General features: G+C 36.6%; 1 protein-coding gene across 4 annotated transcripts in view; it reads left to right on the forward strand.

Moving 5' to 3' along the window:
- Nucleotides 1-13,269, forward strand: part of ARFGEF1 (ARF guanine nucleotide exchange factor 1) — a 100,742-nt gene that overhangs the window by 22,600 nt on the left and 64,873 nt on the right. For all 4 annotated transcript variants that reach the window (XR_012622408.1, XM_074817705.1, XM_074817688.1 and 1 more), the window contains exon 2: nt 11,050-11,080. Coding sequence is in view for 3 of the 4 variants with exons in the window: in XM_074817705.1 (XP_074673806.1) it covers nt 11,050-11,080 (31 nt within the window). In the remaining variant the exon portion in view is untranslated. The remainder of the gene's footprint in view (nt 1-11,049; nt 11,081-13,269) is intronic.

The raw sequence follows: 13,269 nt of genomic DNA on the forward strand, positions 1-13,269 counted from the left end.
GAGTGAAGTTAGTTTATGCTATTTTCAAAATGTTGTGCTACATGCCTCTTTATAGATACCTGTTGCTGTGTTTATATGTTGGGATTGTAGCTTCTAGAATCAGGATTTACACAACTCACAAGAATTTTAACATAGGACATGAGAAAGAAGGGTCAGAATACACTATACACATTGTGAATATGAAGAGGAATATACAGCTGCAAGCTTCCCCCCCTTACCTGATAAAGAAACATTATTGTCCTTGCAAAACTTACCTCATTGCAAACCATACTAATGCTGATGAAACATAGTGGGTAAAGTTTTGCATTACTTACTCCAGTGCACCTGTGGGCAATGGGTAGTTCTGTTCCAGCTGTTCCTTCCCAAAACATGTGATACACATGAGGTGTTGCAACTCATGGTCACGTACCTCTACAGTGAGTTGAAATAGCTCACTGACCCGATGAAAACTGAAATTATCAAGCTATTTAAACTTTGTGCCTTGGCAGTGATTGCGTAAGGAGTGTGCAAATAAGCACGAAGAGACACGTGGAATAGGAGGAACCGTCTTTTTCCATGGTCACTCTCAATTGGATTGGATTAAAGTATATTGGAAAACTGTAGGCAAGATCCTTCCTATAATCTGGTTAGGTGACTATGTATTTGGTCAGCAACAAAATTGTTTGTATGTTAATGCACCTTTTCAGCAACTCACACCATGAGTTCTGAGCCTGAAACCGATATATAGGGGTAGTGGGATATATGGGGGTAGTGGGAAGAGGTATCAAAAAAGACTGGAACAAGATATTTGAAAGGTATCTCCTGCTTGATTAAAATAAATGTGCATGGCTATCCTCCTGTAATGGTGTTTAAAGATGTAAATAAAAAATCTATTTCTATTCTTTGATTTTGATCTAAGTATCAGAAATTAAGGGGTAAAGACACGAGTTTGGATACTGCTGGGAGTTTGCTGTGGATTTGATAAAGGATGGAGACCCATATAATACTGAGGGGAAGCAGAGGGATTTACTGCTGCAGAAAATGAGCTTTTCAAACACGTGCTAGAATATATGCTACTAATAATGTCTACAATTCAGTTATCCTTCTCAAGGTGTGACCTGTATGTGTGTTGCCCCTCCTCTTCCCAAGTGAAGCAACTTGACAGTAGTCTCGACTTGGTTTAGCAAGTAGAAAGATTATTACAGAAGATCTAGTCATAAAACCCCATTGGATTGAATCATTCGCAATTAATTTTAAACAGAATGAGGCCACTAGAGAAGTTTCTTCCTTTGAGAAGATTTGCCAGTGGTTCTTTGTTTGAAAATGTCATACGTAATGAGCTGAAGGAGCAGGTAGTAAGGTTGACTGAGTGGAGACAGGTTGTGCATTCAAGTTTCTGAATTTACAACCAGAGTTGCGTATTCCCAAATAGTATTATGTCGTGAGTAGGGGTGGGGAGAAGCTGTAGTTCTGTATGTATGACTGTCTAAAAAGAAAATTAAGAATAGGTGAGAAGATTGCTTCACAGATAAGAAGCCCAATAAGGACCATCAGACATAACACCTTTTGAATTGCCGATACAGAAGTAGATAAATACTTCAATAGGGTTTACTGCAAACCTTTAACAATCAGAAAATATGGCATGAGAAGTAACAACATATAATGCTCCTTTCTTATATTATCGCTCTTTTCAGAAAATTAGTGTCACCTAAAGTTGAAGCACTTCACAAAGTTTGTATTCGTGACTTTTGGGTTTTTTACTTTGTGTGTGTGTGTAAACATAAATATTTCTCTATACACTTCAAAGGTCTACTCTGTTTTTCTAAGCTAATGAGATATGACTTAGTATTTCAGTTGATTAGAGGGTTTCAGGATTTTGTAGAGCACAACAAGGAGGATCTACACAGAATTTCATCAAGAGTTGTCAAACTCAAAATGTAACTGCTGTTTGTTTGGAATGCTTCTTAAATAGTGTGATTAATCTGTGCTTCCTTAGGTACTCCTCCAATATCTGTAAACATGAAGTTGCAGCAGCATAAGACATTGGAATGGAAAGCAAGTGGAAGTGTTCAAATACATGCTCTTAAGGCTGTTTTTATTTGTCTGTACAATAATTATTTGCTATTATATAAATGCTGTGTGAAGACCACAGCAGTGACTTTCTTACATTCACGTGGAGCTTTCTTCTTTTCCATCCATGTGCCATAGCTCTGTGAGCTGTAATCTTGCAGATAGAGGAAACTAAGTAGAATGAAAGGTTAACTGACCCCAGCAAATACCAGCAGTCATAAGAACAGATGTGTAAATAAACTGTAACTGAGGGTCTATGCTAAAGTCTGGGCTCAGGAATTTTGAGGGGAACGAGACAATGGTATTCTACAATGGGGAGAATGTACACAGGTGAGATTCACGCTTTGATGCTCTATGTGCTTGCGCTTGTGTCTGTATTTCTTCCAATCCCATTTCTCTTTAGGTTAGCTTCATGATTAAAACAAAGAACAAAAACTGCACCCCTAAAAGCCCAGTGCTGCTATCAGCCTTTTGGACTCCCACAAATAGCATTTATTGTCTATCTTACAGTCACTGTGTTTAGGAGGATTTGAGGGAAAGAAGGAGAGATCTCCCTGCATCCCAGAAGGTATGATGGAGAAAGCTGTTTATAGGATTTACAGGAAGACACAGTGTTATGATAGGCATCTTGGAAATTCCATTTAAGGAACAATTTCAGCTTTCATAGTGAGTGGTTTCTTCTGCAGGCTACCTAAAATACTGATCATTTCAGTACTATCTTCCTGTAATGAATTTCCATACATTATTACCAGTTTTAGTCAAGTCAACCTGATTTGATAATTTAGGGGAATAACAGTATTGTACTAAACAGTTTCATTATTCTATGGTAATTTGAGATCCCAGTGAGGCTTTTTATGAAGCTTTCATTTTATGTTTGTTTGCTATTTACATACACTGATCTGGATTAATGTTGAAGATAGATGGATTAAAAGTTACTGAAAGTTAATTACACTGCTACAGTTAAAAAAGAAATGGGAGATGAAAATACCTCAATCTGAGTTTACTAGTTACTCTCCTCCATACATCTTCAGCACAAGAAAACATACTGAAACTGGAGTAGTTCAGAGTTTAGAAGCAGTGAGGCAGAGGCTCTGTGAGAGCAAGAAGAGTGGTCAGCTGGAAGCCTGGAGAAAATTCCTATGCAGTGTGTGTGCTTGACACGGTCTCTTAGCAAATCCTCAGCTTTGCGGAAGACCTGTAAGGGGTTTGGGTGTCCAGAACAATGTTTATGTAAGTGCCAAATTTGCAGCATGTATTTTTACATAAACTTGTTTTTTCTTAGACGTACTGACTTGGCAGAAGTTGCCCACAGAGATCATCTCTGGATCATCATTGTCCGAATGCAGTGAACCTTGTGTTGAAAATGACTGTGTGTTTCTCCAGTTCTATTGTTTGGACTCCTTAGACCTAATTTAGGTTTTTTCTGAAGTCTGAAGTTACTGACTTTGAGATGTTAATACTTCCTTACTTTAGCTGAATAGACAGGAGACTACTTCTTTTTGACACTGCTTGAAGCAGATATCAAGAAAAGAAACAAGTTTTGGATATATATTTAGAAATACATTCTAATAACCCCTTTTGGGGGAAAACTTACTCAGCATGATCTGCTTGGAAGTTTACCTCTGAGGGAGAGATTGTTTTGGGGATGTTTTTTATTCCTGTCATGTTTATATGGCTTTACTACTGTGCGTACAAACGTGGTATTTTTTTTTAATTAAACTATCAACATGTATATAATAATCTTATTACATAGTTGAGAATATAGCTAATTAAAGTTCTTTTCAAATGAATGTTGAATTTCTAGTTTTACATTACTTACAGTACAGCTAACTTTTATCTTACAGTATTAAATTGACGAGTACCTGTAGACTGCTAGGTCTCTGAGGGCTTCTGTATACCTTGACACGAAGAAGGATAGTTTCGGTATTGTTAATGATGAAAAATTGGGGGTTTTTTAATGCCTTGGTTGCCATAATATTTTGTATGATATTGGAGACAGTCTCTAGAATATTTGGGTGGAAGGAAGCAAGCCAAGTCAATTCAAGCAAAGCCTTTAATGTTCTAATAGGATTTCACTTGCTTTTTTTTTTTTAATATAGATATCGATATAATTTAAATTCCTCTTCACTGCATGTTCCTTGGATCTCATCCACCTGCTTTGACTTGGGAAGAATTGAATTCAAATAGCTTCCTTCTCACAGTAGTCTTCTATGATATAAGTAATGTGAGCTCCAAACATTGACTCGTTTCCTTGGAGTATTGCAGCCTGTGCTGCTTTGGCTGATTACCCAGGATGGTTACAATTCTTTAAAAAGCCACTGCTTACTGTCTTGAATTCATTTTATGTTTAATACCTTTTTTTTTTAGTTCTAATATCATTACGATTTTTAGTCATCTGCATACATTTTGGCATTAAGAAGAGTTGGAAAATCCAATTTTTTTTCCAATACTAAGTGGAAGAGTAGCTGCTTCTGTCTCTTCCCCGGTGAGCAGAGGAATGGGTGTATACATTTTGGATGTAATTTTTATGAGGTAATTTTTTTTTTTCCCCAGTGAAAGTGCAGGATGGTTTCTGTTCCAATAGATTTACTTTCAGTTAGGCAAATAAACTTTTAATTCTGATGTATGTATATGAATATTATATACTGAATATTAGTCTTTAGATGTGCAGATCCTTGTAGAATTGAGACATATGCATGTGCTTCTCTGGCAGGCAACATCAGTTGTTTGGAATACAGTATTGTGGGAATGTAATATGCTCTTGTTTTTGAATACAATTCTGAAGCAAGAATGGAAAAATATAATGTGAGATATGTATTAAATGTTTTTTAAGTGTGGGGGTTTTTTCTAGCATCATACTTTTTAATGAACTTGTAAGGTATCTTTCCATTTTATGGTAAATAGTTTGCCCTTTTCCCAATAGCAAGTTCCGTAAGAATTCTTTTCCCTGTAATCTCACATGCAACTTGATGTTCAGCTGTTACCATAGAACTTAGCTCTGTGTACCATTCCTGAAGGTAACCATTTAGTTATCCCTTACGTGATGAGAATGTTATCCTTGACTTCTGCCAAAGTATAACAGTAGAATATTTATACTTTACATGATATTATGGCATACTTAGGTAAGCAGAAGGAAATACTACCTGAAGGTAATTGTCATGGTTTAAACCCAACTGGCAGCCAAACACCACGCAGCTGCTCACTCACCCTCCCCCCCCCCCGGGGAATGGGAGAGAAAATTGGGGAGGTAAAGGTAAGGAGACTCATAGGTTGAGATAAAACTGATTTAATAATTGAAGTAAAATAAAATAATAGTGATAATAGCAATAATGGAAAATACAAATGAGTAATGCAGAATGTGACTGCTCCCCACCCGCCAACTGAGAAGAGAGAATCCTGAAACTGTAATCCCGTGAGCGAGAGCCAGTTTCCCTGTCAGCCCTCATCTATATACTATGTTGTTAGATGATATGGAATATTCCACTGGACAATTTGAGTCTGTTGTTTTGGCTCTGCTCCCTGCCAGCTTTTTGTGTTCCTGAGCACAGGCAGGATATGGGAGGTTGAAAAGTCCTTGATTTCTTAGCAGCAACTAAAACCATCAGTGTATTATCAACGTTCTTCTCATACCAAATCCCTTACTGAATCCAAAACACAGTACTATGCTAGCTACTAAGAAGAAAACATCAGCTCTATTTCAGCTGAAACCAGGACAATAACCTACAGGAGAGGGTCTGTTTCAGATGTAGGGGAATGTTGGCATAGGAACCAAGGGAATAATCCAGTCATAAACAAACTTCAAATGGGAATTAGAGGTACCCTTCAGTGTAGTTAAGGTTTAAATCATCCTTTGAATCGGATTAGTGGGGTAAACGGTGAATTAGTTCTAAGTTGGAGTTTGATCAGCATTATAGACCAGTTAAGACAGTATTGCCCACAGCACCTGCTTGACCTACTTGGCCCATTTTGACCTTGCTGATTAGGTGTTACCCACTGTCATTAGAGAGAAATTTGTTAATTTTATAGTTGCAAATGAGATAGGCTGCTTATAAGATGTTAAATGGGAAAAAAAATGGAAACTAGGGGTTTTTTTCATACTAGAAACTGAGCAGTCTGAAGAGGGTAAGGAAAAATGTTCAAATGACATGCTGAAATAGTGAATTAAAGTTGGAGAGGTGAGAATGGAATTATGGATACCTGTTGTGGTGGTTTACCTCCAGCTGGCAGCTAAGCCCTACGCAGCCACTCACTGACTGGTATTGAGGAGAGAATTGGAAGGGTAGAAGTGTGAAAACTTTGGTTTGAGATAAAGACAAGTTAATAAGGAAAAAAAAAAAGGCGGGGGGGGGGGGATGGAATGGATGGGACAGGACCCAGACACAACACAACAGCAAAGAATAACAAAACCAAGAAACAGAAGTGGTGCAAAAAAAGCAATAGTTCACTACCAGGCAACCAATGCCCAGCCAGTTTGCAAGCAACAGCAAGGAAACTCCTTCTCCCAAGTTTCTGTTGCTGAGCATGATGTCGTATGGTGTGGGATATCCCTTTGGTCAGTTGGGGTCAGCTGTCCCAGCTGTGTCACCTCCCAACTTCTTGTGCACCTCCAGCCTACTCACTGGCAGGGCCGTGTGAGAAGCAGAAAAGGCCTTGACTCTGTGTGAGCACTGCTAGGTAAGTAACTAAAACATCCCTGTGTTATCAATACTGTTTTCAGCACAAATCAAAACCGCAGCACCATACAAGCTGCCATGAAGAAAATTAACTGTATTCCAGCCAAAACCGGTACACCCATATGAGAAAGGTCTTAGACCTTTTCAGAGATTTCTTTGAAATTATTGTAGTCTGTGCAGGTGTAGATGAAGTGGAAGATTATGTTGAAACTAATGTACATGACACATGAAACAGTTGAGATGCATGGCCATTGTAAAACTGCAAAATAATGCATATTGGATCAGCTCTATCTTGTGTGTGCAGAAGCCATGTATATTTCCATTAATTCTGTGATAGAGCTCTATAAAGAGGTCGTCTTCTAGAGCTGTGTGTGAATATGAGAGTTCAGGAGGGACTGATTTTGTTATTTCTGTTGCACTTTTTATTTAAGAGTACTAATTATACACCAGTTAGTTCCATTTTAGGACATATCGTTCTTTCAGTGCCATAGAATAATATGAGCTCTTTTCCATAGTAATTCTGTGTTTACATCACAGATAATACAGAGGAAGACCCTGAAAGCTGTAGTCCTTTTCTACAGTTTTCTTCCCTTGTTCCAGCATCTTACATCCTCTCTTACTCTTCAAAGAAGTGAATGGTGATGGTGAGATAATAAGCTTTTCCAGGAGCTCTTGGATCCTCTCCTTTGTGGTTTTGATTGTGTGTTTTGGAGAGAGGGAGAGCAGAACAAGGAAGCAGCATATGATTTCAAGCCTGGCTTTATCTCCCTTTTCTAGCTGATTTTTAGTTTTGCAGGAGTTACTTTTTCCCATTTAAAAGAATGTATCAGTCAATGTTCTGGTTCATCTGTCTTTAACAGATTATTTATCTAGCATGAGATTTTTTTAGTTACCTTTATTATAATCTGTTTTTCTGCTGATAATGCTTCTTGAATTTTTGTATGCTTCCTATGGATGTGACTGTTACATGACCATGAAATTGTACTGTGATTAATTTGTGTTTTGGCGTGAAGAGCAGAGGGAACAATCAGACAGTGAAGGAAATTAGGTTTTCTCTGTTCTCAAGGGTAACAGTAAAGTTTAAGCCTGCTGTCTACCTCATTCATAGTAATAGTATCATATCATGTGTTTATCTGCCATTTAAAATATTTTAGTGTTCTAAAATAATTGATACCAGCCACTATAAAAACCTTTCTTTTTATTTAACAAAGGTTATAAAATCCATACTTTCATATTAATAGACTGATGCAGTGCTGCTTGAAAGGGTAGTAACATTTAATTAGATTGACACTTGCATAAGCTTTTTCCTTGTAATTGTAGTATACTTCCTTCAATTACAAAAATTCCCATTTTCTGATACAAATTGGTGTGACCTATTCTGAAGACAATCTCTTGTAGTACTTTAAGAAAGAATAGTGATAATTTGTTAGAATATTAGCAGTGCAGTGAGAGCTCTAAGCAGCTCTGATTGGATTTTATTATTATGTTGGTAATCTTTGCAAGTACTGTTACAGTTTACAAAGCAGAGAATAAATTCAGAGATAGGCTGATGTAGCATCCAGATGACAGCTAGCTGGGTTCGATACTTTTTTTTTTTTTTTAAGTTCAGGAACAAAATGAGTTAGTGCAAAGCGGAACTGCTGTTTCTGATCTTGTTTTTCCTGAATGTTGCTTTATGTTTGTCTGTTCGCCAGGGACTGTCTTTGTTCATGCAGTGCTTTCAGCTCAAGAAATTTACTTAAGCATACGGTTTAACCACTGTTTTGGAACCTGTAAAGTGTCTGAACACTTACCTATTGTCACATCAGCTTTAAGTAGTGCCGGAAGAATATTTGTGCTTAGGACATGTGCTGTCTTTTACTAGCAAAATACAGAGGGTGGGGAGGGGAGAACTGGCTTGCTTGTACTTCCTTAAACAATTTCCACACTAATTCAATACTCACAACTGTTTCTATTCTGAACAATGAACAAGTTCCACTATAATTTGCACCTTCCCTAGGGGGGAGTAGTTAGCCTCAGGGGGTTAGCATTCCAGTGGTGTGGTGCAGGCTGAGAAGGAGAACCAGAATTGGCCATGAAGTGGAGCTTTGCATTTTGTTTTATTTATAGCAATACCCTGAAATAATTATTTTTCTACATTTGTTTGTGGAGTTTTTCAGTCCTAGACAAAGTATAAAATAACTTGTAAATGCACACATCTTTTTGTTTTCTTGAATAGTTGACTCCTGTACCATTTAGGATCCTTTAGATCTTACATAAAACTGTTAAATAAACTATTATGTTTCTTACAAGTTATTAAAATCTGATAAATTTGTAAACTGAAATTTGTGTTATAACAAGCTGATACTGATTGCTTTATCTTGAAATCAAATATCTTTCTTCATATTAAATATGATAAAATGGGTTGTGATCTTGAATTATAAATATAAAACAGTAGAAATGTTTGTTAGCATGACTTAAGTTTGACTTTTATAACTAAGTGGTTTCTAAATATGTTAATCATTTTAAACAGAACTTAATGTATAAAAAGGAGGATTTAAAGCAGTTTTAGTCAACTAATTCAAGTTCAGTAACATGTGATTTCTACTTTTGTGTTGGGTGTCTGCCCCCACCTTTTTAATTACACTACTGTAACACCTTGTGTCATTTTACAGGCAAAATTTGTTAATATTTCGTTGCTGTTATTAATTAGATTACTATTTGAGCAGAGCATTAGGATTCACTTAGTTTCTGTACTGTGTTTCATTCTGTGTTCAAAATAATTGTGTATTGGGGGAGAATCTGCTCAGTTCTGTTGCTTTAGTTGGAAACTTTGAACTTGGAAGCCATTCCGCAGTTGCATCTGTTAGTTGGTAATGTTTGTTGACAGACTTCAGAGCATCTCAGGGAGGAGAGTTTCTGGGTGTGAATGCTAAAGTGAAAGGTAAAATAATGAAAGGTATGTAGATGTTGGGGGAAAGGGAGGAAGAGAGTTTATTCTCCTTCCTGTTGGTCAGGAATTAGACTTCAAGCACGTAAACGGATCAAGGGTCGTACCTGGTAGGAAGTCATACTTCCCTGAAACATTGCTGACTATAAGATTTGTTATTATTGTTACTTATTGAGGAATATTGAATATCTGGAATATGGAATTATTTTCATGTTTTGTCTAATCCTAGGTAACACAGATTTGAACCACTTCTGAACTAGCTGTTTCTCAGATGAACCATTGACCTGCTAACCTCTGGGATTTACTAGGGGTAAACAGGAGCATCAGTCACATCAGAAATAAGACTTAGATTTTAGGTTGATGTGCACTCCTTACATTTACTTTTCTTGATGTTGTGCAAATCTATTAGTAACCATATTTGATACTAGTGATTTGTGATAAAATATCAAATTTACCTGTCTTATGTAAGTGAATCAGTATGACTGTGTGAAATGGTAAATGAGGGATAGGACACAAAGTGTGCTTTTGCTGCATGGGAGCTTAATTAGAAATATTAAATTCTTTTTTTGGTCAGAATCAATTCATGCCACTAGTTTAAAGCTTATACACAAAAAGCAAAGTAAAGTGTTGTTTTTAGTTGATTGTGGTTTTGCATGTTTAAGCAGAACTTGATGTTAGAATAAGTTTCCTGAGATGATTACTTAAAACATATATATATTCATACTTGATCCTGTACATTTTGAAGACGTTTCCTAAAATCATTTTTTTGAAATGTATTGTAAAAAAATACTCAGAATGTCTTGTCAACAGCGTTAAACTATTAGTCCTTCTGTTTTAATATATTTTAAAATAGTATGAAACAGACGTGCTACAGACTTTTTTCCCCCTCCCCTCTAGTCATTACTGTGGTGTCTAACACTTTTAAAAAATCAAAGATCATTATTAGTCATCAAGGTTTCATGTAAGAATCAGCAATGGTGGTTTCTTCATTTTTCTGTATAACCCACATTTAACAAGCAGTATATCCTTTATTGATAGATCAATACTTTTAATAATTTCATTTTCCTCATTATTTTTATATGCATGAGCTGTGAAAAGAGTTTGCCAATGTCTTGGCAGAAACATTCTAGGGACATGGTGTTTAGCTGGCATGACTGGATGCAAATTTAAGTATTAAGTTTTGAATATAGATTTGTAATCTTGATACAGTTTGCAACCAATGCAGGTGGTAGAAGCTCTTATGAAACTGCTTATAAACATGTATTTTCTGTTTTAAACTAATCCTGGTTTCAAATGTTTGCCTAGATACTTGTGCTTTCCAATCATTTTCAGTTATTTAATTTTGTGTTTGTGGTTATGATACCATTTCCATAACTATGTCTTTGTTTCATTTTACAGAGGAAATAAAAGCTGAAACAGAAAAGCAAAGGTATGTGATAGTTCATCGTATTGAGTGATAGTGCTTTTAACTTCTTAAAATGTGTACCATACTTACTCTGCATTGAGATTATAGGCTCTCTCTGAAAAGCATTTTCAATATATTTTGTAAGGTTGATGGTATCTGGAAATGTGCTAAAAGTGCTGTGGTGGCTGTTATGGTGCAAGGCCCAGGGCCTGGGAGTAGGGGCAAAAGATAGCTTAGAGGGAGCAGGCTGATACCTTCTGGCTGGGGAGGGTAGGAATGAGGATCAAGGTTAGAAAAGGTCTTTGTGGGTGACACAGCAAGAAAGTCCTGGCGGAGGGGACTGAGCTTAAAAGGCTCTTGAAGTGGGTTCAGAGGAGGGGGAAGAGTCTGGAATACAAATAAAAGACTTAAACTGTGAGTGAGCGAGGGGAGGAGGTTGGGGTGAGGAAGTGGGAACGGGTAGAGAAGTAGTGTAATTTGAAAAGATAGGATCTGGAAAGGACCTTGTTAGGGAATAGGTGTGGATTTTTGGAAGCAATTCCTCTAAAAGTGAAGGTAGAGGCCAAAATTGACATTCAGCACTCTTCTGCTATCAACAAGTAAATTTTTAAGTATTGGTAAACTGGGGAATCCATTATTTAATTATATGTTTCACAGGATTTTCTTCCTCATTCAATGTACATTATTAACCATGAGTCAGGGCTTCAGGGTGAAGACTGTTTATACCGCTTGTTGAAAGAATCAGATCAGTGGGTGAAACTGATGATGAAAGTGTTCTTAGGGCTTAAGCAGATGAGTGCTGCTTGGGGACCTGTGTTCTGCCCTGTAACTGAATTTCTGGTTTAGGCAAATCATTTAAACCACAGGTGTCAGAATTGGCTGCTAATGATTTCTGCTTCATCTCCTGGGTATTTGAGCTAAAATATACAAGTTTTGGTTCGGAACATGTAAGCACTTTAGCTGGAAAGGTAGTCAGTGGGAACTTTGCTTCAGAAGATGTAAAGGACAATTTAATATCAAATATGCTGAAAAATTTAGTCTCACAGTTTATCAAATTGGGCATGTAAAAATTAATGGATGCATCTGACTGAGTCACTGTGCTTCAGTTTCCACCAGCAAAATAAAGATAATACCATCAACCCATAGTAAGGTTGTAAAAGCAAATTTAATATTTGTGTAGTGTCCAGAAAATGTTGCACCAAGCACCACAAGACAGTCTCAGACAAAAAGTAGTAATGTGGTTTTACAAGAGGTTTTACTTAGAGTAGTATAAACAAAGCAGAAGTCAACATTATGAAGCATGATGAGAAAAAAATGCTTAACGCTAAGTATTCAGTGAGGGAGATTTGTTTTGGGCAGTGAATAAGGAAAACTAATAGCTGATCCTGTAGTTAAATACCATGCTAAAACTAATTGAGAGCTCAGAATTATAATGATTTATACAAGTATGGTTCAGCCATTTCTGAACTTCAGATGCTTAAATTCTATCCTGTTAATATCTGAAGTTGTGATTTTTTTGGTATAATGTCTGTGTCTTACCTGCCTATGTACATTTTCTAAATAGACTTTGGTTTCTTCAGTGCTGTCTTTATTTTGACAGTAGCCTTTTGCTGCTGTGAAGGCATTGCTAGACTTGGAAACTGTGAATGGATTTACCCTATTGTTAGTGTAGAGTTAAATTTTTTATATACAGTAGAAAATACTGTTTTTCTAAGCCTTAGAATAGTGAAACCTATTAGCTTATCAAATCATTTTCAGCTTATTTATGTAACTGAGATTTGAATAGCTTAACAAGGGACTTATAATGATAATTCTTCAAATTTTTCCAGTCCCTGTTCAGGAAAATTGATTTCATGGTTAACCTCGAATGTGTTGAAAAATAGATCATTTCCACCTCCCAGAAATTTTGCATGGAAAACTGCTTCTTTTGTTTTGTTGTTTGTTTTTTAAACAGAACTGATGTTTGGTAGTGGGGTGGAGGGGAATGGAATAAAAAAGGACAGGCTGATTTATGTAACTGTTACACAGCAAGTGCTGCCAAAATAATTTTTAAAATTTTGTTGTGTGATACATACCTTAGCCGGTTTCTATGGCTGATACATAAATATCAGCATATTTCATAATTCTCATGCTTGGTAGATCCCTTGGTGGAAGAAAGTTTTGTTGAGGACAGTTTTGCAGTCTTCTGGAAAAATACCAGCTGAATTTCTTTG

Source organism: Strix aluco, chromosome 1 (genome assembly GCF_031877795.1).
Source record: "Strix aluco isolate bStrAlu1 chromosome 1, bStrAlu1.hap1, whole genome shotgun sequence".
NCBI lineage: Eukaryota > Metazoa > Chordata > Aves > Strigiformes > Strigidae > Strix > Strix aluco.